Genomic DNA, 27,245 nt, shown 5'->3' with positions numbered 1-27,245 from the left:
GTCCCAATACACTTCCATTTCCTTGTGGTCACACTCTCACAGCATTGGTCTGGCTAATGCTTCCACCTGCTGTCTTAAGGAAGCTGGTATTTAGTTCAGTTAGTACAATTTAAGAACTCTGAAGTTCCATATGCAATAAGGACTCCTCCTGTGGCCTTGAGCAAGTTACTTCTCCAGCTGCAAACCAGAAATAATATAGTAGAACCCTTTTGTGTGCGTTAAGAGGAATGCCCAATTAACACTGTGTGCCATTTGAATTGTAAGGCAGGGAGCCTATCATGTATCTAGGCAGGCCTGAGGAGCTGAGATGGACAAGGAGGCTATACATAGCCAACATATAGTTCATGCCCAGTTCCAACACATTTTCCTCCCTCCACTCTTCAGAATGAGGCTTCCTCTGGCCCTCTATGGAAATTTGAAGAAGTCCCCCGACCACACAATCTCTGCCACTTTCTGCCTTCTTCTGCACTCAGCACCTCTTAGGGTGACAGATGTCCCAATTTTAGAGGGACAGTCCCAATATTTGGAGCTTTTTCTTATATCGGTACCTATTAGCCCCTACCCCCATCCTGATTTTTCACACTTGCTATCTGGTCACCCTAGCACAGGGGTCTACAACCTTTCAGAAGTGGTGTGCCAAGTCTTCATTTATTCAGTCTAATTTAAGGTTTCCCATGCCAGTAATACATTTTAACATTTTTAGGAGATCTCTTTCTATAAGTCTATAATATATAACTAAACTATTGTTGTATGTAAAGTAAATAAGGTTTTTTAAATGTTTAAGAAGCTTCATTTAAAATTAAATTAAAATGCAGAGCCCCCCGGTCCGGTGGCCAGGACCTGGGCAGTGTGAGTGCCACTGAAAATCAGCTCATGTGCTGCCTTCGGCACGTGCCATTGGTTGCCTACCCCTGCCCTAGCACCTCTGCCAGAAAGTTCATTCTTCACATGGCAATTTCTCACAGTCTTGACTCAACCAAAAGTGAGTTTTGGAAAATGTTGATGGGCCCAAACCAAGGTGAACTTTGAGGATGTCTTGACCTAAACTTCATTGCTTGGGCTCATCTTTGCTAGTGACCTCAGGCCAAAATATGCAAACTGGAGTGCCTAAAGTGCTGCAACTAAATCAACCTCTAGGCATCAAGAGGGCTGATTTTTAGAGGTGCTCAACACCCACAGTTCATGGGACCTGCAAGGGCTCAGCATTATTTGAAATCAGGCCACTTATTAAGGTGCCTAACTTTGGGCACTGAGTTTGCATTTCATCTGCATCTCACTTACTAGAGCACTTGGTCTGCATGCAGCTTTGAATCTTAGGCAGTTCGCCCAAAGTAAACCTCTTTAGCTTTTGCAATTCGCTCTTCATTATTAATATGGTGAGAGAGAAGCTTACTTCCACTGGAGATCTGATGCACATAGGATGCTCTGAACATTTCAGCACCACTTTCCATCTGACCTTCTCATCCCCTGGCGGCTGTAACATCCTCCTTCTTGAATCTCACCCCATCCTCTCTCCAATCTGTCCAAAACAGTGCTGCAAAAATCCTCTGCCTTGCCCAGCTCTGACCCTGCTCAGCCCATTTCAAATAACTTCACTTCAATAGCTTCACCTTTTACTTCCTGCATCAGATTCAAACTCTTCGTTCCCTGCTTCAGATGCGTCTTACTTCTCCATGATTGCTCAGTCCCTGCTGCTCATCTAACTCACTCTGGCTCCCAAACCCACTTCTGTGCCTTCTTCCTTTCAGTCCCTACTCCCAGAATCCTCTGTGAGGGGTCTGCCAATGACACCCTCTTCTCCTTTAAAGCCTTTCACAAAAGCAGCTTCTTCTGAGAACTGAGAACAAGCAAACAGAATCTCTGTGGTGTAACCCTCAAGGTGCGTGCATGACTCATCCAAGCTATCTTACTATCTTTGTTTCCCCTGCTTTTTCAAACCCTCCCTGAGTTAGATGTCTGAGCATGCTGCATTCTGGTGATCGTAGGCTGGCAGGCCTCAAGGGAGATGTTACAGCCAGTGCAACATAGAATAGCCCCAAGGGAGCTCTAATTTGCAACAGGGAACAAATTGTCCCCCCAGCTGATCAAAGAATGTACTTTCTGAATGCCTCTGCTGCAATCTGCAGCACTACTTTTAGCTTTTGCAAAGAAATACAGGCATTCATCACCAGTGTGACTGTAACTACACACCACACACAGGAAGCAATGGGAACAGTCCATACTGATAGGAAAAAAAATTATGTAGCCATTAATCTCTGCTCTGAAATTATAAGGTGTGGCCAGGTTTTGTGGGGAGTTTTATATAATGCATTGCATTGTTGTTTTACATATAAAAATACAAGGGACTGACAAGGCATTTGTGTGATCTCACTAGGCTACAGATACGGTGTTCACATTGACAATACTGTTAAAAAAAACCAACAATCCTTCTAAAACTCATCACCATACAAAGATTTTTCTTAAATAATATCAATATCTCTAGGACATAAATCATTGTAATAGGCACCTTAGCAATTCCATTGGTCAATTAGCTTTAGATAAGACAGATAGTTGGGGGCCACAATAATTTAGATACAATGAAATATTCTGCAATTGCCCTTAGCAATAATGTCCAAATCAAGGTGGAACAATGTGTACTGATTGTATGATCTGACTGTAGCCTGACTGAATGACCTGGGATAGCAGGGGACTGGACTTAGTGACCCAGGAAGCCCTTTCCAGACCTATATCCTACATTCCTATAGTCTTAATAGCCACACCTCCTAGTAAAGATAAGAGTAGTCCAGTTACTCATGGATCTGCATTTGTCCCACAAGCAACACCTTGACCACCATACTTTAATAATTGCAGGAGAATCCCTGAGGAGTGCCAAATATACTTTCAATTTAGGATCTGACACCTATTCAATATTTCACTGGGCACGACGTGTGGCAAATAACTTCGTGCTGCCGTAAGAAGTTTTAGTAATCTTCTTGGTTATCAATATAGTCTTTCAGCCAGCAGAAAGATCACAGGTGCCAGTCCAAAGGTTAGCATGGAGGGGCTGGTGTGGGTCCAGCTGCAGAGTGTCCCCTGAAGAACACACATTCTCATGGTATTAATATTCTAATAGGATAACCAAATGAATTGCTAGAGGGCTGAAAGGCATCAGAATGCTTTAAATTCTTATCAGTCAGAAGACACCCTCCTCATTTCCCCCACCATGAATATTGACTGGAATTAAATGGGTGAGAACTGGGTGTCCTGCAGTGCCATGTACAGAGCAGTTGCTTAGGAATGTCTTTGTGTTCTGGGCTGTTTTGAAAATAATGTATTCTTAGTCCAACACACATTCAGACTTCTCATTCATCCTCACTATGCACGGGCAGCTCATTTTATAGCCTAACAGGCACCCAGCACTTAAAGAGGCATTGAACTGAAAAGGCCAATTCTCCCTATCATCAGATAATGATACTGGCTAAATATTGGTGTTTATCTTCTTAATAAGAAAGCTGGCACTTCAGCCAGGTTAATGGAGCAGAAGCAGTGTGACAGACTAGGTAGAGAGGATGGTAACATTGGCTGCATTGATATAGTGCCCCGTCCCCAACAGTGAATTCTCGACTGAGTTTAGTTGTTGATTACAAAGACACTGATGTATTACCATAGCTCCAGCAGTGTCCGTTTTGTATGTGAAACATTTATTTGGGATCTAATGTATTAACAGCATCATGAAAACAAGTTAAAGTGTACTGGTCTGTATTAATGGAGGAAAATTGATCACTTTTGCTTATTTTGTAGCCAAAAGCTGGGTCTCTTGGATCGGGTTCGTGGTACCAATACTAAAGGAAAGCTATTTACCCCTCTGAACGTAGATGCCATTGAAGAAAGTCCTTCTAAAGAGCCTAAGAATGTTGGCTTGAATAATAAGGAGCGTTTTCGCACTGCATTCCGAATGAAAGCGTACGCCTTTTGGCAAAGCTCAGAAGGTAGCATGTCTATATGAATTCATTTTTAACCCTCCCAGATTCCTTCACCTTGTTACCATGGGCTTTTTTTTTAATCCATCTCCTTTTGAGACTTCATGACCTACAAAATAGCAAATCAACACAATTAAAATAATCTGGGGCAGACACAGCTATGCTTTGCCTTTGCATGGACAATTTATGGAATACTGGGGGACGATTTGGAAAATAATGCTGGAATCCAAGCAAAGCAATGCTCAAAATAAAGTGCATGTATTCCTCAAAACCAACCATGTTCTGTATTGATATGTTTTCAGTGGAACCCACTTATAGTCAGCGTGGAAATATGGGAACTCAGGGGCAGTGATTGCGTGTATCTAGGAAAGTCTAGTGACACTCTAGGCTAGTATAATCTGCGCTCTTTTTAAGATTCCCTCAGTGTTTTTGTTGCAGTAACCTAAACTCACTCTAAACTTGCTCACATAGACTTCTCTGAACTGGCCAATGTGTAACTTTGACACCCAGCTCCTTACACATCATCTGTGAACTTGGGCCATTGAGGCTTATCTCCTGCCTGAGAGAGAACTGTAGCAAGAAAAGCAACTCACAGGAGGTATAAGACTCTGTGAGTTAAAGTCGGCCTGACTCGGCTGTGCTTTACTCACACCTTCTTTCAGCTGCTTAGGAAGCTAGTAACAGCATCTCAGACTCTTGTACATGGTTAGAGTAGATGTAGTACGTCCAAGCAACTTAATTGCCTTTGAAGCATTCTCAGTGTAACAGAGTCCAGATTAGTGCCTGGGCGTCTCCTACATTGCTGCTCAATTTGGCCCTCAGTTTATAGTGGTGTAAAATGCAAATCCCAGTTGGTCTCAGTTTATCAAGTGCAATTTGCAAATTATAATTTCAGTTATAAGGAACCTCTGATTTTAGGACCACCGTCTCAGCCCAGAGCTGTGCCAAATGCTAGGCATGCACACGTGGGAAAGGGGGAAGGAATCATCACAGCACCTCAAGGCAGCAGAGCAGAGATAACGCTCCTCTGCCCTAATGTGTACCCCCTGAAGGAGGGAGCTCCACACAGCAGAACTTTTCGTCTTGCCCCAGGCCACAGGGGATCTTGGTGGGGATCTGCACCAAGCAGGGGACTCACCTCACTTATATGTCCCCCCTAAATCCTGTCCCACTTTGTGCAGGGGAACCATAGCAGTTACACTGCCCAGAGAGCCTTTGTAGCCACAGGAGCATGTGGGAGGGAGAGATTTGTACCTTACGGAATAGAATCAAGCCCAAAAGATCTCTATCTTCATTTCCCACTAGACTATTGCAGCAATAACTTATTCTTAAAAACACCTCAAAAATGGGAGGTCCTAAATCCAACTGACAAAAAGGAAAACTCTAAATGGTTCATGAAATGGCTAAAATTTTGGGAGACTTTCTGAAACCACAAAATGTCTTTGCATTCTCCTGGCCTGGTGTAGAAGGACACAGGGGGCATCACCCTCTTCAGAGGATAAGTGCTGGCCAAAGTAACCAAAGAAACTTCTCATGGGTGATTATTGACTGAAATTAGTTTATATTACTTACTTGGTTTAATATTGTTTTGAAAAATGCTGTAAATTGTGGTCTGATTTTTGCATGCATGGGTTTGACCTACTTTACAGATGCAGGAACAGGGGATCCCATGACTGAAGATAGGGGTTACAGTAATGAGTTCCTCATGGAAGATATGATCCCCACATTGAAGGCAGCCATCCGAGCTGTCAGGTAAATTTCTTTTATGCTCATCAGTACTGGCTTTGACCTTTAATGCTTGGCCTACAGGAAATCACTGCATCATGTCACCAGGTTGTTCATTGTTGTTGGGTCTTTAAATGGAGTAGGGAGTTAGATCACAGTAGGTATTTGGAAGGGAGATAACTAGAGCCAGTCAAAAATTTTCAGATGGAACAGTTTTCTGTAGGAAAATGCTGATTTGACAATAATTAAAATGGTTTGTGAAAACTCATTGATTTCACAAGAAATGTCAACAAAAAATTATCACCATTTTGCTTCAGTAACATCCAAACGCTTTGTTTTAACTTTATGACTTTTACTTTTATATTATTATCGCATAATTTATCATATAAAATGTCAAAATGATAAAGTGCTTTGACCTTATTGAAATGAAGTGTTTCAATAAGATTGGAATTTTCATTTTTGTGGGGAATTAACATTTCATTCTGATTCACGATGAAAGGAAATTTTGAAATGTCAGAATTTTCCATGCAACAAAAATTCTGAATTTTGACTAATTCCAGGGATAACAAAAAATAACAACAAAATGGTTTGGTGGCTGGGGAGAGGGGAGAGAGAGTTGAGTAGCTATTAAAAGATCTCAGTATTTGCAGCTTGGTTAAGCACTGATTAGTGAAGTGCATGATGAATTGACAAACATTTAAAGCATTTAAACACCAGTAACACAGAGGAATTATTTAGGTTGGTACTAAGGGATATAATGAGGATGAGTAGGACGATATTAAGAAAGGGAAAATGTAAGCAAAATATCAGGATAAACTTCCTGGCAATTAGATCTATTAGCTTGTGAAATAATTTCTCTAGAAAATTGGTGGAAGCCTCATTATCTGGGACATTTTTATAGGTTCTAAAGTCAGAAGGGACCATTGTGATCATCGAGCCTGACCTCCTATATAACACAGGCCATTGAACTTCCCCAAAATAATCCCTAGAGCAGATCTTTTAGAAAACCATCCATCCTTGATTTAAAAATTCTGAGTGATGGAGAATCCTAGGTAAATTGTTCCAAATTAAATGAGACAGGACAGAACAGTTCCCTATATACTATAGGGAACAATCCTTCAATGCTATGCAATGGCCTAGAACATCTAATAGGTCTTTTCAATCTGCAATATTTATGATTTATCCCAATATTCTTGCTGATTATAGAACATAGACATTTGGATATGTCTGGTACGTGATATTTTAATATCTTCATTCTTCAAGCAAAGCTTTCTTAATACAATTTGAAAACAATCTTCTGTTAAGATTTTCTGCTGAAAATTACAAGAAATGTTTATGTGAAATTTTGCGCATATTCTTCCACACAGAAAGCCCCTCATTTCTAGGATAGGAATGGACACATGATCCTGTGGCCTCCAGCTGACCCAAATGTCACCTCTGTTCCCCATTTCAGTTTTTACATTCTAATAGACTATATTTGGCCAGATTGTAATTGTAGATTTGCGACACATCTTGCTTGGTATCACAAGAAATGTGCTTCAGGGTCCGAATGCTGGCAGTAGAGGACAATTCCAAGATTCAGTAATGCACACCACACATTTAGGATAGGAAACCTGCTCAGTAGCAGCTTGCTGCCCCTCCATTCAGAAAAAAACACTAAAAATTGTTAGTAGCCACAAAAAAATTGTCTTTTCTCGCAGTTGTACTCACCATTGATAGCTGTTAATTCTTCACTGTAGCATGACCATCTTCCAGCTGAAAGAGCTATGCAAGGGCAGGTGCTAGAGTGCTGCAGACTCTGTTAAGCACATCCTACTTAGGGACAATTCAAAGAAGGTGTCCACCATTCTTTGAATATGCTGGCAGCTGTAGCAGAAGCCTAAGGGGCCATGTTCAGAAGTGTCTAAGTAATGAGTGCACCCAGTCAATGAGTGCACATGCATGCAATGTCCCATCTTAAATTTTGACTTAGGGTATATCTGCAGTGCAAAAAAAGGAATCTATCCATGTTAACTGACTGGATTCAAATAGCAGTGAAGACACGGTTTTTACCTCAGATTAGCAGCTTGAGTTAAACCCCAGGTTTCCCTATCAGCTTTGACTCAAGCTACTAACCTAGATTTCTGTGTCTTCACTGGTATTTTAACCCAAGTTAGCTAACCTGAGTTAACAACAAACCTTTTTTATATATTTTTTGCAGCATAGACATATGGTTGGGGTGTGTCTGGTACCTGGGGTTCCTTAAACCCAAAGCTCTCAGTAACATTACTCTCTGCAAGGCCGTATCAGGAAATAAACCAAGGGAGATGCAGCACCTTTGTCTGCTATGTGATTGGCACAAATCACACAAAATCAAGTGATTTCACTTAAAGCCTTCACTTTCTGTTTCTCAGCACTCTCACCAGAATGCCGTTACTCACAGTCTCTGCTTTATTTAGTTTCAAGCACACACAAACACAACAGGTTATAGACCACCCGCAGACAATAGTTACCCATGGTCTGATGGGGTCTCAAGTGGTCAAATGAGGAGATTCAAGTGGCCAGCTAACCACCTGTTGCTGGGGTTTCCAAGAGATAGCCAGAAGCTCAAATCCAGATTCCTCAGACCTGTCTACCCCTTTTGTGTTAGTAACTACTACAATTACATCAACATGTCAATCAAAGAAAAACATTAAGAAAGCGCTTTTTAAGTCATTAGTTATATGTTTTTGCAGAATCTGCAGTCTTATACATACACCAAAAGTCAAATATAGATAGACTTCTTGTTTTTCACAGACGATTACCCCTGCATCTCAGAGAAGACATCGAGTCAGGCTCACTCCATGTGGTCGCTGCCTCCTCCCTCCCGGCTTTGCCTTAGTTATGCTAAATTCCTGCAAAGGCCTACTAAATGGCTAATGGCAATAAGCAAAATAATTGATAGTCCATCCCAATACCTGACAGCGGTGTGGACACCCAACTGGTTGCTAAATATGCCCCTCTACATGGTTACACTTCAGCTGGGAGCAAGCCAGGTGGAGAGACTTGCACTAGCGTGTTAACAATAGTAGTGGGGACATTGTCACTCTGGCAGAGGCTCAGCCTAGCCACCCACCTCAGAGCATTCTCAGTGGTACCAGATGACAGAACAAGGAGTAATGGTCTCAAGTTGCAGTGGGGGAGGTTTAGGTTGGATATTAGGAAAAACTTTTTCACTAGGAAGGTAGTGAAGCACTGGAAAGGGTTAACTAGGGAGGTAGTGGAATCTCCTTCCTTAGAGGTTTTTAAGGTCAGGCTTGACAAAGCCCTGGCTGGGATGATTTAGTTGGGGATTGGTCCTGCTTTGAGCAGGGGTTTGGGCTAGATGACCTCCTGAGGTCCCTTCCAACCCTGATATTCTGTGATTGTACGCCTTGGGTGGCTAGCCCAAGACTGAACCGATGCTGCAACATCCACGCCACTATATTTCGCATGCCAGCATGAGCCCAGCTGGTTCGTGTCCGTCTACCTAGGCTAGGAGGCTTGCTCCTAGCTGCAGTGTAGGCAAATCTTAGAGACAATGAGGACATAGCTCTGTATTACAATAGGAAATGACATTTCAGGGAGCAAGTTCTACTGCTGCCCTATTGGAGGCTCGTCTGTTAATGTGTGGTCTCTAACACCTCTAAATTAATCCACAATGGCTTATAGCTTAGACCAGGGGTGGCCAACCTGAGCCTGAGAAGGAGCCAGAATTTACCAATGTACATTGCCGAAGAGTCATAGTAATACGTCAGCAGCCTCCCCCCACTCCCAGCACCTCCCGCCCACCTGCAGCCCTGCCAATCAGCGCATCCCCTTCCCACCCCATGCCTCCTGATCAGCTGTTTTGTGGCATGCAGGAGGCTCTGGGGGCGAGGGGGAGGAGCGAGGGCACTGCAGTCTCAGGGAAGGGGTGGAGTCGGGGCAGGGCCTGTGGCAGAGCCAGGGGTTGAACACAGAGCACGCCCCGGCACATTGGAAAGTTGACGCCTGTAGCTCCAGCCCCGGAATCGGTGCCTGTACAAAGAGCCGCATATTAACTTCTGAAGAGGCGCATATAGCTCCAGAGCCACAGATTGGCCAACCCTGACTTAAACACTGGGTAGTTCGTTATTTTTCTCTTGTAAAGCTAGTATAAACTAACGGAAGCAACAAATGAGAAGGGCAAATGCTGTACAGATGATCTTTTTCACAAACTCTAATATTGGGCCTCTCAGAATATTAATGCATTTTGCCCTTATATACACTTTAAATTTATGGACACAAGATCAGGACGTGTTTCTTCGTTTATTTTATTTATGGATTTTTTTCATTTTACTACATTAGACCAGTAACTTTAAGACTAAGTTGTCTGCATGATATTTACAAACAGGAATAAATTAGCATCTCTCTCCTGCTCTGTGCAACCCCAGTTGATTAATTCACTTTCTATGTGAGTTCAATGGGATATGAACCTAGTGTGTGTGTGTGTGTGTATAGTTTACACAGAAATTGAATGCTAACTGGAAGTAATTAGTTCATAAAAACGCTCTTAAAGAATGCTTTGGTTTATGATCAGTTAATATTTGAAATTGGAACACAAATCAGGTTCAAAATGATTCAGCCTGCTATACATTTTACAAATTATTTTTAAGAACATAAGAACGACCATACTGGATCAGAGCAATGGTCCATCTAGCCCAGTATCCTGTCTTCCGATACTGGTCAATGCCAGGTGCTTCACAGGAAATTAACAGAACAATCATTGAGTGACCCATCCTCTGTCATCCACTCCCAGCTTTTGGCAATCAGAGCGTGGAGTTGCACCCCTGATCATCTTGGCTAATAGTCATTGATGGATCTATCCTCCAGGAATGTATCTAGTTCTTTTTTGAATCCCATTACAGTTTTGGCTTTCACAACATCCCCTGGCAATGAGTTCCACAGATTGACTGTGTGTTGTGTGAAGAAGTATTTCATTTTGTTTGTTTTAAACTTACTGCCTATTAATTTCATCGGGTGACCCCTGGTCCTTGTGTTATATGAAGGAGCAAATAAAACGTCTTATTTACTTTCTCTACACCAATCACAATTTTATAGACCTTTTATCATATCTCTTTTCCAAGCTGTAAAGTTCCAGTCTTTTTAATCTCTCCTCCTGTATAGTAAGTTGAACCAAAACTCCCGAAACCAACACTCCTATACTTTGTTGTACAAAATCCAGATCTTTAAGCTCTTTAAGCTCTGACTTTTATGGCCTGGGGCCTTGCCTAATCAGGATGATATTGGGAAGATCTACTATGCCCATGTGTATTTCTAGGAAGGTCTAGCCTGCTAATGATGAATAGCAAAATATGAAGTCTGTTCTTAACAATGATTTAGTATTATATATTCCCTGCATGTGACTTATTGTCTTGGGTTGACATAATATCACCTGTTCAATTCTTTATCATGCAAAGAGTGCTGCCTGACTAGAGCTTCACCTATAATTGACCATTGTGCTGTTTATATAGGGGGCTAATAATTGTTCGATTTACTACACAGAATACTACAGTTTCGTCTCTATAAAAAGAAATTCAAGGAGACTTTGAGGCCTTATGATGTAAAGGATGTGATAGAGCAATATTCAGCAGGGCACCTTGATATGCTTTCCAGAATAAAATACCTTCAGGCAAGGTAAGATCGCTGCAGGAATGTGATCAATGTGTGTGGGGGGTGGGGGGCGTGATGGGAAAGTGCAATTGTTCTGTGTAGGTGCTAGACCAGTGGTTCTCAAACTTTGGTACTGGTGACCCCTTTCATATAGCAAGCCCCTGAGTGTGGACCCCCACCCCATTATAAATAAAAAACACCTTTTTAACATATTTAACACCATTATAAATGCTGGAGGCAAAGCGGGGTTTGAGGTGGAGGCTGATAGCTCATGACCCCCCATGTACTAACCTCATGACCCCCCGAGGGGTCCTGACCCCCAGTTTGAGGACCCCTGTGCTAGACGGCTCTCACTCACTCGACACACTGCTAATGACACAGGAACAAGGATGGTTCCTTCAAGCATCAGTCAGAGAATCTTTAAACTATCCAGGTGGCTTTAAACAGTCCAGCACACAACAATAGCCAGTTTATCAACTCACCGCTTAAAAATAGTTTGGGAGGTCTCCTCTAAGAAGGAAAGATAAACAAGTAGTTATAATAATCACATATGAAAGGAACATTGTTTAGTAGTTAAAGCAAGCAACTGAGAGTCATAAGCCCTGGAAATGACTCTCAGCTTTGCAACTGATTCTCTGTGTGACCCTGGGCAAGTCACCTATCTCATCTGTACAGACAACATATAAAAGTAAAGTAGCAGTTGTATTATATGGCAGCCATTCCTTGACATTGCTGGGCCTGATTCTCTATTGACCTGCGCCTTGTGTGATCATTTACACAACTGCAAACAAAATGAGTGCCACCAAATCAGAATATAGCGATTTAGATTCCCTTTGCACAGGTGTAGAATAAATGACCACAAAAGGTGCAAGGTAATGAGGAATAAGGCCTGGAGCTGTTACAGATCTTCAGGTAAAAACGAACAGTTGAGCCATCCAAGAAGGTTTATTGTAGTGTTGCTTAATTTCTCTTTTGAGCTAGGTAAATTCAGTTCAACTCTGTTGTTTGGTTGGACCTGGGTGAACTTACCTTTCACCTTTTAACTACACTGTTCTTTTTCTTTCTACTTTATAGTTCGTTTTAATTTATTTTTCAATGTAGTTTGTTCTATGTGTTCTGCATATTTAGCATCTTCTGTTCCCACTTCACTTTTATTGACATTATATGACAGTGGCTATTCTCCTTAATTAAAATAACTTCTAATACATAGATTTTAAGGCCAGAAGAAACCACTGTGATCATGTAGTCCAGGGATCGACAACCTTTGGCATGCGGCCGGTCAGGGAAATCCACTGGCAGGCCAGGGTGGTTTGTTTACCTGCAGAGTCCGCAGGTTTGGCCGATTGTAACTCCCACTGGCCATGGTTCACTGTTCCAGGCCAATGGGCACTGCAAGAAGCGGCAGCCAGCACATCCCTCAGCCCACACCGCTTCCCGCAGCTCCCACTGGCCTGGAACAGTGAACCGCGGCCAGTGGGAGCTGCGAACGGCCGAACATGTGGATGCTGCAGGTAAACAAACCATCCCAGCCTGCCAGCAGATTTCCCTGATGGGCTGAGTGCCAAAGGTTGCCGATCCCTGATATAGTCTAACCCCCTACATAACACATTCACCAAGTAATTCTTGTATCAAGCCTGTAACTTGTGGTTGAACTAGAGCAAAGGACTTAGTTGCCTACATCCCATTTTCAAAGGGAACTTAGTCATTTAGGAGCCTAAATCTCATTAGATGTCAGTGTGAGAATTGGGTTGCTAGCTCCTTTCTGCTCCTTTGTAAATCCCAGCCTAGATTCTTATCCATACTTACCTGAACCTTTGGATTCTGCATAATTTGAATGGAAATTTCAGTAAAGCAAGTGGTTTCCTTAGCTTTCCAGGTCTTTCACTTCTGGTCATGTTCGAAGTACCTACATGGCTTTTCGTGCTATATTTTAACACTTCTAGATTAGAAGTGCTTGAACATGGGAAAATAATTTTAAAAGAAGTTAATAGAACATGTAAGAGCCTCCAAAATGTTCCATCCAGTTTGGTCCCAAATACAAGTAAATGTTCTGCAGGTGGGATTCTTTGTGCAGCCTGAAGTGTCTATTTTTTTGTTTCAAACCACTAAAAGAATTCATAATAATGAAAACTATGATGATAACTAAATATGAAAACTGTCAGAAACTTACATATTCGATTATTAAAATGGTTATAGAGGAGTGCAAATATTGAGTCAAATTCTGTTTCCATTTTGCTGGATTAAATCTAGAGTGTCTCCTCTGAAATCACTGGGAGCAGGAGCTGTTTTTGAGTATTTCTGTAAATCAAGTATTTCTGTAAACTAATTTAGGTGCATAAATATGGATCTTGGTGCTATTTTTAAATGCCTAAGATTGAAAAATGTGGCCCAAGTGACTTACCTGTGGTCACACAATGAGTCAGTGGCTGAGCTGGGAATCCCAGTCATTGCCCTAACGCTAGACTCACTCCCTCATTGTACTGCTGAGATACACATTGCTGGAGGGATCCTGAGCAGTTTTCATTTTCTGTAGGTATTTAAAGAAGACCTTGTGTACGTTTATCATATCTTGTTCTTTTCTTATTTCAGAGTAGATATGATTTTTACCCCTGGACCTCCATCTACTCCCAAGCGTAAGAAATCCCAAAAGGGAGAAGCTTTTTCTTACCCTTCACAACAATCTCCCAGGTGAAGTTATTCTGCTTAACATTTCATGTCCTAAAATTTTTGCAGTTACTTCAGTCACGTAGCCAACCTGGTACCATGTTAACAGATGTTTAATGCTATCAGTTGGAATGAGTATATGTTATCATAAGATAGTGGATTTTGGGCTGACAAATTACATGCTGGACAAACATCCTTCTCTTAATTTAACTGCACAGAAATAGGGATGGCGGATAAAAGACTTGATACTCTGTAGTGGATTGAAGGTGTTGTATAAGAACATTGGATGGTGAGCCTGATTCACCACTGGGCTACTCCAGTTTTACTGCAGTGTAACTGTGGATTTTGGCTCCCACTAAACCAGCATAAAACTGGAGCGATGTGGTAGCTAGTCAGATCTGTGTTTTTATATATACTTGACTTGTAAGCTCGTTGGAGAAGGGACCATCTTTTGGTTCTGTGTTCGTATAGCGCCTGGCACAATGGGGTCCTGGTCTATGACTCGGGTTCCTAGGTGCTAAGATAATAATAATGATTAATAACCCTTTACTTCTGTGATCTTACACAAATCGCTTGCTGTAATAAAATGGAACATGAAGTGCTAACAAGACTGTTGGTTCCTTTTAGAAATGATCAATATGTAGCCAAAGCATCCACAGCAGATACTGAAGACCAAAGTATGATGGGCAAATTTGTTAAAGTTGAAAGACAGGTATGCAGTTTCCGGATTAAAAGAAAGAGACTTTTATGTTAGTTTTCCATGAAGCTGCTAGTTAACTGAATAGTGCATGTTTTACAAAGCAGGTGTCACATCTTCATTTTGGTTGGTGATATGGGCCCATGCCAGGAAGTGTCGATCCAGATTTCCTATCTCCTCAAAATTCATTATTGTTCAGATCTGGCACTTTGCTTTTGGGCTATCCCTGACTATTTGTCTGTACGTGACACTCCCTTTGCTGATGCTGATAGGGTATTCAGAAGGATGACCTCTACTTGAGAGGTGCCTTTTTGTGCCTACGGTTGAATTGTCCATGCAGATCACAGCACTTGCACGTCTAAATATATGACTGTGTGTGCAAAAAATGTGAAGGTGCAATGGCTTGGATTTGCATCAGCAGTTTATTTTGTGGAGGTAAAAATGCAGGCACAAATTGTTCCCACAGGAAAAAGAAGTCAGGCCTGAGCTTTAACCCTCATTCAGAGGCAACAACTAGGAATTCAGTGTCCAGGGCCAGTCCTTGGCCTTTCTATTGTGGTTGACAATAAAAGCTACTAATCATGATGTGGGTCTGAGTGATATGGACACTGGCCCTTTGGGAACCGTATTCAGACCACCAAATCACCATAAATGGCAACAACTTTTGATCACTATTTATATTTTCTGGGCTTAAACTACTGACTGAGAACTGAAAAAAAGAAAGAAGTTTGTTCTCTCTGAATTCATAGAGTTGGATAAAACAAGTTCAGGTAAATGGATCAGGCAGGTAAAACATACTTTGCACCCACAGGCTCCAATGAGAAACCCACAGCATTCTCCTGTAGCTGCCTTTGTGACAGTGGTAGCATATCATTGCTGAGCAAAATGTGCCCATGGAAACAACTGGTGTTTGTTGGATTGAATGACCAGCCATGAACCGTTTGAAATCTCACAACTGGTATTTTTCAGGTTCACGACATGGGGAAGAAACTGGATTTTCTAGTCGATATGCACATGCAGCATATGGAGCAGCTGCAAGTACAAGTCACTGAGTTGTGTCCTTTGAAAGAAGCTGCCTCCCCAGCAGAAGAGAAGAGAGAGGAAAACAGATACTCTGAATTGAAAAGCATAATCTACAAATACTCTGAGCCTTGCACTCATGAAACTCCTTATAACTTCCACCAGGTTCCAGTACAGAAAGTTGGTCCATATGGTTTCTTAGCACAGGATCCAATGAATTATTTGCTCCCTTTTTCATTAGGTGGGCAAAACTCTGGCAAGTTGCAGGCCATGCCTTCTTCGACTTCATATGCAGAAAGGCCAACAGTTTTGCCTATACTCACATTCATAGACTCCCAAGTTAGGTACCAGTCCCAAGCGGACCTGCAGAGCCCCAATTCCGACAGGATATCTCCTAGACAGAAAAGGAGCTTGACAAGAGACAGTGACACCCCATTATCCCTTCTTTCCGTCAACCATGAGGAGCTTGAACGCTCCCTGAGTGGATTCAGTATCTCCCAAGACAAAGAAGACTTCCCTTTTGGTCCAAATGGGGGATCAACCTGGATGAGAGAGAAACGCTACCTAGCAGAGGGCGAAACAGACACAGATACTGACCCTTTTACACCAAGTGGCTCCATGCCTCTGTCTTCAACAGGGGATGGGATTTCAGATTCAATATGGACCCCTTCAAACAAGCCAGTTTAAAAATGGTTGGGGGGGGGGGTGTCACTGGTTGGCTTCTCCGTGTAATGTAAACATACTTTGTATATCTCACTTACTGTACACCCAAAGCTTACTAGTTCAAAAGACCGATGGCTGCATAAGATGCATGTGGTATTCGTAGTAATCATTCTGCACCATTTCATACAATTTACTAATGCCGTTTTTTTCATGCTACCAAAACTAAGCAGCGTAGTTTTGAGCATGGTTTGCATGACTTTACACTATATAAATGGTACAGCTAATTTCTTCTGTGATACATATCTATCTGATGTTCTTCAATATAATGAGGGTTAGAGCAATGCCAGGTGAGAGGTGATGGTTCATGCTACTTTTTTTAAACAGAGCAACAAAGTAAAAATAGTTTTGGGAGCAATGTTCTGATGTGGAAGTGTGTATAAATTATTTGCTCCATACCAATGCCCGTTTTCCAATGCAAGTGAATAATTATCTATCCAGACTAGCCAGAATCTTCCAAAAATTTTAGCAGGGAAAAGGTCAGATCAAAATGTGTTACTGATTTAACATAATTTCTGTAGCTGAAAGATTTCTCATGTCCCTGTCATATAAGTATCTTTGTATCAAAAGCAATGTAAACCAGACATTAGGGACAGTTTAACCTTTTGCAAAGCCATTTGGGGGAATTAGAAACATGTATTCCATTAATGCTAATCACAAATCTGAATCCCCTTGGCTGCTGCTTTGAAAATCTCCATCGGAGATTATAAAACCACCACTAGTGTGACTACAATCAATCTTATTGTGTAGAAAATAGTTTGCTCATTCTATTTATTTGTAATAGGGCCAAACTTCCCACTAAGATGAGTACAAAACTTCCATCAGCTACAAAAGAAAGTGTGTTTAATGTAGGGAACTCCTGGGTTTTACTGCTAGCTCTTTTACTGACTCATGCCATGTTGGGTAAGTCACTTAATTTATCTGTGCCTCAGTTTTCCCATCTGTAAAATGGGGATGATACTTCCCTACCTCACATGGGGGGAGGCTCAATTCACTGATGTTTTTAAAGCGTTTTGAGACCCTCAGATGTAAGGCACACTAGGCGTGCAAAGTACAACTACTCTATTTAATGGAAGTTCCACATTCAGGAAGTTGGCAGGAAATGGCCTATTGTTTCTCATGTAAACAGACTAATCTAAATAAATGTATGACATGTTTAATAGCATATTTCTAAACAATGCCATGACTATGGACAGATCCATTCCCTGGCCCCATCTAGGAATCACAACTGGGCACAGCAGCTTTCTGAGAGGGAGTGGGGAAAGAAACTTTCCTATCAGGCCACGGGGCAACAATGGAACCACTGCTTGGAAGCTGTTCCAGCCTACCGGCTGAAGTCATCACTACCAAGGGAATAGTGGAACAGAGGAGCCAGGACGTATACTCTAGACCTGGCCTGCTCAAGCACACCTTATGTGCTGGGGCTTGGGAACTGCCGTGATGCAGAGCTCCAAGCCGAGCAGGGGGTCGTGTACCAGATGGGGCTCATCACCAGATCCTAATGCCTTCGCTCCTTACATAGTGGAGCCACACAGGCTCTGGCCCACATCCTAAAAGGTACTTGTGCACCTAACTCCCATTGATTTCAGTGGAAGTTAGAAGCCTAATGACCTTTGCGGGTCTGTGCCTGTGTTACTCCATATACACCTGCAAGGGGTTAGCAATGGGAATTGGTCCTGAGTATCAGAGTGATGACCAACAAGGACTACTGAGTTACTGCAAATGATATCAAGAGGTTATGCTTTATCTTTCTGGAACCTGATAGGAAACACAATGACAGTGAGATATCACAGTGACTCCTGCTAGATCTTGCCTGTTAATAAGGAAGTTAATGCTTGCCATCACTGTAGTTGCACCTTATCTTGTAATGACAACCTGCCTCACTGCCCCATGCCCTCCCCTTTACCCGCACAACTGATTTGCCAACACAGGGCTACTGAGAGGTTGCAATCACAGTACTGCATTATCGTCCGTAGACTATAGGGACAGTGTCAGCTGGGTGACCTAACAGGTTGTATCTATCTAATGAGTGACAGCCATGATTCTGTGTTTTCCACAAGGGGCTCCCTAGCGATGTATGCTAAGCTTTCAGGCCCACACGCTGAGGCGTTGTGCAGTCCTTCTTCAAGCAAAGCTCTTCCTTGCTTTTCCGTGGATGTCTGATCAAGTAAGAACAGAGTGAAACCTAAGGTGTAGACGGTACAATTTAGCAGAGCCAGGGGCAGTGTGGAGCTAACATCCCCAAGGGGGAACGCAAGCAGGTAGCGATGCTTTTCCTGGAGCCAATGGCCAGGCAGATCCATGCACCTGCTTCTGCATCCTTTCATGGGGAGCAACTTCCTATCCATGCAGACAGCAAACCAGCTCTGCTGGCTGATGCCTGGGAGAAGAGCTGGAGGTGCAGCACCCCTTCCCATCACTGTGCTCTTCTCCTTCACTGTGCACCCCCATGAGGACCAGACACCATCTGACCCTTAACTTAGGGTCCTCAAGGTTGGGCCCACTGAAAGCTTTGCCTGAGTAAGGACTTAAGGATTTGGCCCACGGAAGTTGCTGGTACTGCCCTGTAATGATAAAGCTTAGCACTGATAGCACACATGGCCCTGCAGCAGGCTAGTGAAATACTTTGACCTGGTTGTCTAGTGTGCCCCCGCCGCAGGGTTTCACACATGCATGTTACACACAGCACTTCAGGGGAAAGTTTCCTTCTTGGTTTCTGCCCGGCTATCATTGTGTTTATTTATTGACACTTCAAAGAGTTGATGGTAGCTCATGAAAATCATTTTATTTAGGAACCATTCTGCTTGTGTGTTCGATTTTTTTTTTTTTGGCCTTTTGTCTTTTCTCATTCTTCACAACCATTTAAAAGAATATAGGATCTTTTTTCCTCAAGAGTTCATCTGCTCCTGCTGCTGCTTCCTCCTCACCTGAAATCATAATCCATCACTTCTTCAGCTAGTGCAAATTGTCTTACTTCCACTCGAATCAATGAAGTGGCATCATTTTATCCCAGCTGCGGATCTGTCCTGTTAATGACTTCAGGTGACAAACTCACTGTGCGCTAGATCCTCACCCACTGCAAATTGGCCTACCTCTATCGAAGTACATGGAGCTGGGCCAATGACGCCAGCTAAAGAGGGGGCTCGGTATCTGCAGATGTTCTGTTCTTAGGTTAATGGCCGTAGTGACATGAGGCCTGATTTCTGTAGCCATGTTGTGTACAGAACAGCTATTGATCTCAATAGATTTCTATGTTTGGTTCCATTAGAAGCCCCGCATTAGATACATAGAGAAAATATCTCTCAGAGGTATAACTGATTTGAGTTAGGGCATTTTCACAAGTTTTCTAGGCAGCATCAATGCTTCTTGGAAGTACCTGCTTTGAACTTAAACCTGTGCTTTACATTACACAAGTGCATGGTAGTGGATTAGTCCCTTCTGTGTTATGGTTGAAGGAAAAGCTCTGTCTCTGCTTATAATACTATTTCATGGATCCATGACAGAGCGAAATCGTATGTTATTAGATACAAGACAAATACCCTTGATTTCTCAGAGGTGCAAAGCATCTGCAGCTCTTGTTGAATTTGTGGATACTCCGCCCCTTGGAAAATCAGGCCCTTTGTATCTAAAACTGGGCAACCAAAACTGAAGGCACCAAAATTAAAGGCTGCTTTGGAAAATGTGGTTCGGAATGTATCCATTGACTGCAGCCAATGCAGTGCACCTCTGCACCCCTTACCACCCTATTTCATCCCACTACCTTCATGGGGGAAGGGATAGCTCAGTGGTTTGAGCATTGGCCTGCTAAACCCAGAGTTGAGGGAGCCATTTAGGGATCTGGGGCAAAAATCTGTCTGGGGATTGGGCCTGCTTTGCGCAGGGGGCTGGACCAGATGATCTTCTAAGGTCTCTTCCAACCCTGATATTCTATGATTGGAGTTCAGGCTTTAAAATCCACCATAAACCAATACAGTAACATAGAACTAAACTTTTCAGTGTTAAATCTAGGTGAATATTAGACACGTTCTGATTTTAGCAAGTTACAGAACTCTTTAAAAAGAAGCAGAATGTGAAATAGAGTACAGAATGCTCTGAAAAAAAGGAAACAAACAAAATACTTTAATCTTAAGGGGACATTATTTGAAGGAAACGAAGTAAGTCAGGATAAGGGTTTGACTTAGCCAGTATATCTACGTACCACAATGTACCCCTAAAGGGGTGAGGGGAAGGGGAATATCACTGACTACCCTACCATGTCTCTGCTTAGTGGTTGAATTGCCTTAAAGTTGAACTATCAAAGCTGTGAGCCCTGATTTGACTTGATATGCAGCACTGGAGAATTTTACTGTTTAAAAGGGATAAGCAGTGCATAGCTTGGGAACACAGGGTAAGGCTAATGCAGCCACACTATGAAATATTGATGATATTCTTAAAGTCAAAGCAGGGCTGCCCCTTAATATTTGATTGTAAGTAAATATGTGGTTAGGCGAGACATAACTGCTGGGCTCCTCTGAAGTCCACAGAGTGGACATCTGGGGGTCTTCTGTAACAGAGGTGGAAGGAGGCCACGTTCTGCATTCAGGAGGTCTGGTTAGTGCATTTTAATGTTTGTTGTCCACTCACGGATCTGACACAGCTCCCCCCACCCCATGGCGTAATCTATGTGGAAAGTCCTCTGCATGGAGCAGCAGCTGGGTTGAGACTATGGGTGTACATAAACACTGCTTTTCCATATCAGCACATGCCTGCACCCACTCAATTTAGCTTGTAATAATTTATCATTTCAGGTTTAGCATTATTGCTGACCAGTGGGGAAAAAAAGATATTTTAAAATATGTAGATCACCTATCAAAGTAAGACCGTGTCAGTTAGTTAGAATCAGGACACTGCATAGCATTAAAATCACAACGTTAACAAACGCATAATTTCTAAAAAGCAGGGCCATATACTTTGAATAGCAAGGGGTTAAGAAGAGGTGGGGGGGCACCTTGCTCAGTCTTTACCCAAGCAAACCACCAAATCAGTGAGAGTTAGCCTGATCAAAGACTGAGGAAAAACTAGGAAAGGATCTCTAGAATTGGCCAGAAGTTGTAATACTATATTTTACAGTGTACAAATATCATCCTTTACTTACAGGATACTGTGGGCAAGAAATAGTAGGTAGTGGCATAATAATGAAACAGGAAGTACTATCTTTTGTTGTCCAAGCCAGAAAAGCAGGTTAGTTCCTAAATATTTTTTTTGCCTACTCAGCAGAGAAGCACCCAAAGGCTGAGTCTTCTGTATGGACCAGACCAAGATCTCAGCCCCATTCATGCCCAAACTTTTTGGGAAAGTCCAGCTTCAAACTTTGCATCTTGAAGCCATCTTTACTGCTAAGTGTAACTACAAAGTAATCTGCAGGGACACGTAACTACTCTGCACGTCTGGTGTATTATCTAATATGTCCATTATGGCCCTGCCCCCATCCAGTGTAAATTGGCATAGCTTTTTTCAACTTAATGAAGCTGCACCAGTTTACATAAGCTGTAGAGTTGGCCCTGTGAGTCAAAAATTTCAACACCTTCCTCCAAAACTGTGCCCGCCAGAATCACATGTGAATCCCAGGTTTGTGAGTGCAGACTGGCCTTTGCGTATGGCAGTCGGGGAGCTAGCTGTCTACAGAATACTGCGTGTGCATTTCCTGATTGTGCATTCCAATGTAGGGGAAGGGGGGGTTGCATGTGCACATAAAATGGAAGACATTTGGAAATCTGGTTCTGAAAATTTGAAAGTCTGAAAATTTAGCCCCATGTGCCTTTCCTTAATGGATAATGTAACTAGCCACAAGGGCCCAGTTCCTCAAAGGTAATGAGGCTCCAAATCATGTGACTATAATGGAGTAGGGTTAATAGTTGTAATTTGCACATTTACCACAGAGGATCTGGTCCTAGGTTCTAATCATGTAACTATAATGGAGTAGGATTAATAGTTGTAACTTGTACATTTACCACAGAAGTGACATGATATTTATGCTCTGTTGAAACAAAGAACAGTATCCAGGATTATTACCCTGCTTTAAAGCAGTACTTAAAAAGCCATGTGCTGTTTTGTAGGGTCGGCTCACCACACAGAGAGGCATTGCTCAGTATTTGACTTGACAGTGGCATCTGAAGCAGCATTAATTTTCGTAGCAGGAGTGAAGTGGATTTACGCCATTCTTCTGTTAGCACCTGGAGTTGGTTTTACTGCTAGCAATTACAGCTGGGTCAGGCCTTCTTTGAGTCTGGGCTGACACTGACTCTTTGTTTACATAATTAACCGTAAATAGGATTAAATGTCTGAATCCAGGCTTTGCTAACTCTTAATGCCTACTAGGGACCAAGCATCTATTTAGGGGCTTAACAATGCTTCTTGCAATATGACTCTCACTGTATTCATCTTCCATAATTGGTGAGTATTTAGGGCTTTATCTCGTTCTCACTAAAGTCAATGGTTAACCTCTCTTTCAGTGGGAGCAGGGGAAGGTCCTGGTTGTACAGTACAAACTGTTAATCTTTCTTTATTTGTGGATTCAGTCTCCCAGCATTATTCCACCTGAAATGGGTGCATTTTTGTTAGCTATGTTTTTTATGCTGACTCTCTCTAACAAGTAAATCACATATATCATTTTTTGAAAAGGTAATCTCTGTTTACATTGTACAGCTATCCTTGCAGCTTTATTGTCATCTAAACTCCTTTTCCCTAAAAAAAACTTTGTGTTTCATTATTGCAGGTGCACATGCCATGAAAAATTATTTTGTTTTATCAAACTCAGCTTCATGGTCCATTTATGGAGTTTGTTCCTATAAGAAAAATCTAACACATTTAAATAATGACTATTGGCTTTTCTTAGGCTTGATCCTATAGTGGTTTAATATGTATAAATCCCATAGAAATCAATAGGACTCTAGCATGTGGAAGGACACCGGATCTGTCCCCAAAATGACTTTGGGTTATGTTTGCTCTGCTTTTGCCATATCTTTGCTGCATTGTTTAAGGTTCTAGGAGGAAATAGTTGAAAGGTTTTATTGCTGTGGATTGTGGCCCGGGATCCTGCATGCTAATTCACACTTGCATGCTATCCTACTAACTTCAGATGGGCTTCATGTAAGCATAAGGCTCCACCTGTGCATCAGAATAGGATGGGATGGGCACTATAGCAGTCAGAAAATGCATATTAAAGGAGCAAATTCAGCTCTGCTATGACTCCGTGGATTACAGTGGAAACTGATACCAGGACTGAATTTGTCACTGTAACTGCACAATATGTGATGAAGAGCCAGATCTTGCATCCTTAGACACCCCAAACTCCCACTGAGTTAGCTTGGCATTTCAGGTGCACAAGGAATGCAGGCCTAGATTCTCCAAAGTAACTTGTGAGTTTGGAGTTGTCTTGATTTTTGGGTGCCCATTTTAAGACACCTTTGAAGGGCTTGATTTTGAGTGAGCTGGCACTCAGCACTTCTGAAAACCAGGCTACTTTGAGGTGTCTTAAGTTGGGCACCCCAAAAATTGAGGCCCTGCATAATCACAAGTCACTTTTGAAAATTTAGGATGCAGGCTCTGATCCTTAACAAGCAGCTTTTTTAACCATTTCTAGTGCAGCTACGTGAGGCAAAACAGTGGAAGTAGGATCCAATTTTCATTCTTAAGACTGTGCTAAGATGTAAGGTTACATAGCCAACTGAATTTTGTTTTGTAGTTTAGGGCATATGATTATTACTAGTATTTGTGCCTTGCTCACTGAAATTTTCTCCAGGCTACAAAGATGCTTTTCAGATTCTGGCTGACAAGGGAACATGACTTTTATACAAGTGGCCTTTAGTGCTCTTTATAATATTCTTTATTGTAATTTTTAAACTGTATGTGGCACTGTCCGATATTTGAACAACTTTAATATGTTTATTTCACTATATTATGCAAACAATACTTCTTACCTGATTTTTTATGTTCTGTCTTTAAAAACTTGCACCACTTATTAATAAATAGAAATTTCAATTATCATGTGGAGGAGTTTCATTTATTTTTAAAATCTGTGTTAGAATCAGGCAAGTCAGAGGAACGTGGGGCCTAATTCTGCTCTCAGCTGAAGTCAGTGGCAAAGTTCCCATTGACTTCATCAGTGCAGGATTGATCCAGAGCACTTTCCTTGTGCCTGCAAGTCGTCCCATTGAGATCTGGGTAATGGGCTTCGCCCCAATATCTATATCCTCTTTTGGTTCAGTTGCAATATGAGTTACTCTCAGACATTTAATAGGAAAAGAAGTGTATTAAAAATAGAAAACCAGAAATTCAAAACAGCTACTAGCTTATAAAAATATAGCCAAGTTACATGTAAAATATAATATTCACAATGTAAAAGTGTTATGGGCACGTCTACACAGCAAAAAAATCACCCAAAATTTGGCAGCGAGTCTTAGAACCCAGGTCAACTGATGTGGGCTCATGCTGCTGGGCTAAAAATAGCAGTGTAGATGTTAGGGCTCAGACTGGACCCCTTCTAAGAGCCTCCTGCCCCCCCCACCCCCGATGGATTTCAGAGCCAGGCTCCAGCCTCAATGCAAAAGTTCTATTTTTAGCCCTCCTGAGAGAACCCGTCAGTTGACCTGGCCATGAGGCCTCACGTAAAACTGCCCTGAATCTTCTTATATGGAATAATTGTATCTACTGGTTAAAACATGGGACTGGGGGTCAAGGTTCCTGGGTTCTTTTTCCAGTTCTACTGCTGACTTGGTCTGTGGTCCTGGGCAAATCAGTTTATTTCTGTACGCTTCAATTTCCTCGTTTGTAAAATTGGTTTCATGCTACTTACCTATCTCACAGGGATGTTGTGGGGCTTTATTAATGATTGATGTTTTGATATCCTTAGGGGAAAGGTGATATATATGTGCAAAGCCTTGTTATTGCCAACTTACCCAAAGCGCCACCTGTGACCAGCTTCATGGGGTAGTTTTCACTGGGATAACGCTTTGTAATGCAGTTTTAAAAGTTTAATTTTAATTATCGTTGTTTGGTTTGGCTGTATTTTTGCATGAACAGCTGATTTGGAAGCCGCTTCACGTCGCTGGGTAAGTTGCAGTCACTAGGGCTGTGTGGAAACTTCCACATGTGTTTCATACCATTGCAGTGGAATTTCCTGAAAGAGAATGGAGGTGGGCATGACTTTTAGAAGCTTGATTTCTGGAGGCTTGTCTACATGGGGGAAAAGCCTGGAATAGCAAATGGAGGATAGCTATTGCTGAATACCTGCTCCGCACTAGCTACCTGTGCGGACACATTTATGCTGAACTAAGAGTGCCTTTGTGCAGTGCAGGTTAATGTGGAATAGCTACTGTGCTCTACATTCACAACCTAGCTATTTCAGACTTATTTCCCTGTGTAGACAAGCCCTGAGTAAAAAAACCAGTGACTAGAGTGAAATGTATCCTGATGAGCGATCAGTGTTTTCTAAATATCTGTCCAGTTCTGAAATGTCAGACACACACAACTGAAGGAAGTTGAATTACAAATGTTTTAACAAGGCTCGCAGGGAGCACACTAAATACAACCTCTTTTACTAAAAAGCTGAATGCTACAGGCGTCTGACCCTGTTTGAGTGAATGGAGTACACTGAGCAAATGAGGGAACCAGAAGAAAGCCCATATGACTGCACCCACATGATTACCACCAAGCAACCTACTCTGCTCAAAAGTTGAAATGCAGTGTGAAAAGCTAATGCAAATGTTTGCTGAAAACCAGATCAAGCAAAATATGTTTGAGTGAGATCAGAATAAGGGCAAACACCAGCGTAAATCAGGAGTAACTCAACTGTTCAATGGAGCTACCTTGGTGTGAAATCAATTTAAGGGGCTAATTACAATCTCCCTTACTGCCAAATTTCAATAAATCTCAATAGGCTGAACAATATTTTTAATGAAACAGCAAGTTACTTCTGAGTTTTGAGCTGCATTTGTTTGGATTAGGAGTTTTATTGCTTTAAAGATTTAATGCAGCACAAATACTTTCTATTGCCTGACTTACTTTCATGGCAAGAACAGTACAGTATCAAATGCATTCAACTGTTTTCACAGGATGTCTTAACATTAGTTTGACTTGCTTAGCAACCATAATAGCACATGGCCCAGTATGACGCGAACAGAGAGATACCCAGTAAGATTCTACTGCAAGGACTTGCAGACAGCAGCAGGGATGACATTTAGATGGACATTGCACAACTACATAGGTGAGCCATTAATCCATTGTTTACAGGCACTGAAATGAATCTTTTCCCTGGCCATCATCCAGATACAGAAGCTTGCCAAGTAAGTGAATTTTTCTACACATGCCATATTTATCTCTACTCTAATGCCACTGAAGTTATCAGAGTTATACCAGAGTTATACCAGGGGTGAATTTGGCCTGAGTCAGAGAAATGTTGGGCCTGATGAGACCTCAACACAAGTTAAAAAACAAAGACATTTGGGCCAGTGTAGTTGTAATCATCCTCAAAAAGACACTCATACATAGCATCCTACATCAGCAGCATTAATGAGCATTTGTGTTCTGGCTCCATCCAGCTCTACACAGCCTTCCTCCTCTGTGAATTATTCATGATTTATGAAGGACTGACATCAGAAGGGCATGTGAAGTTGTCCTAGGTCTGGACCTAGCAGAAGGACTCCTAGGAGCATGAATAATTTGAGCAGCTGCTCCTGTCATAACAGATAGTTAAGGGTTAATGGCTCTTTCACCTGTAAAGGGTTAATAAACAGTGAACCTGGAACACCTGACCAGAGGACCAATCAGGAAACAAGATACTTTCAAATCTG

At 42.0% G+C, this 27,245-nt stretch overlaps 1 protein-coding gene across 1 annotated transcript in view; it reads left to right on the top strand.

The window, feature by feature from the left end:
- The window catches only part of KCNQ3 (potassium voltage-gated channel subfamily Q member 3), a 279,453-nt gene extending 261,044 nt beyond the window's left edge, over positions 1–18,409 (top strand). Inside the window, exons 10-15 of the mRNA XM_032795047.2 lie at positions 3,781–3,968; positions 5,609–5,711; positions 11,208–11,339; positions 13,905–14,003; positions 14,607–14,691; positions 15,646–18,409. Of these exons, the coding sequence (XP_032650938.1) occupies positions 3,781–3,968; positions 5,609–5,711; positions 11,208–11,339; positions 13,905–14,003; positions 14,607–14,691; positions 15,646–16,383 (1,345 nt within the window). The 3' untranslated portion in view covers positions 16,384–18,409. The remainder of the gene's footprint in view (positions 1–3,780; positions 3,969–5,608; positions 5,712–11,207; positions 11,340–13,904; positions 14,004–14,606; positions 14,692–15,645) is intronic.
- Positions 18,410–27,245: the final 8,836 nt, after the last annotated feature.

Source organism: Chelonoidis abingdonii, chromosome 2 (genome assembly GCF_003597395.2).
Source record: "Chelonoidis abingdonii isolate Lonesome George chromosome 2, CheloAbing_2.0, whole genome shotgun sequence".
NCBI classification, from domain to species: domain Eukaryota; kingdom Metazoa; phylum Chordata; order Testudines; family Testudinidae; genus Chelonoidis; species Chelonoidis abingdonii.
The sequence above is the reverse complement of the archived record's forward strand: the minus strand, read 5'-3'. Positions and strand labels throughout refer to the sequence as shown.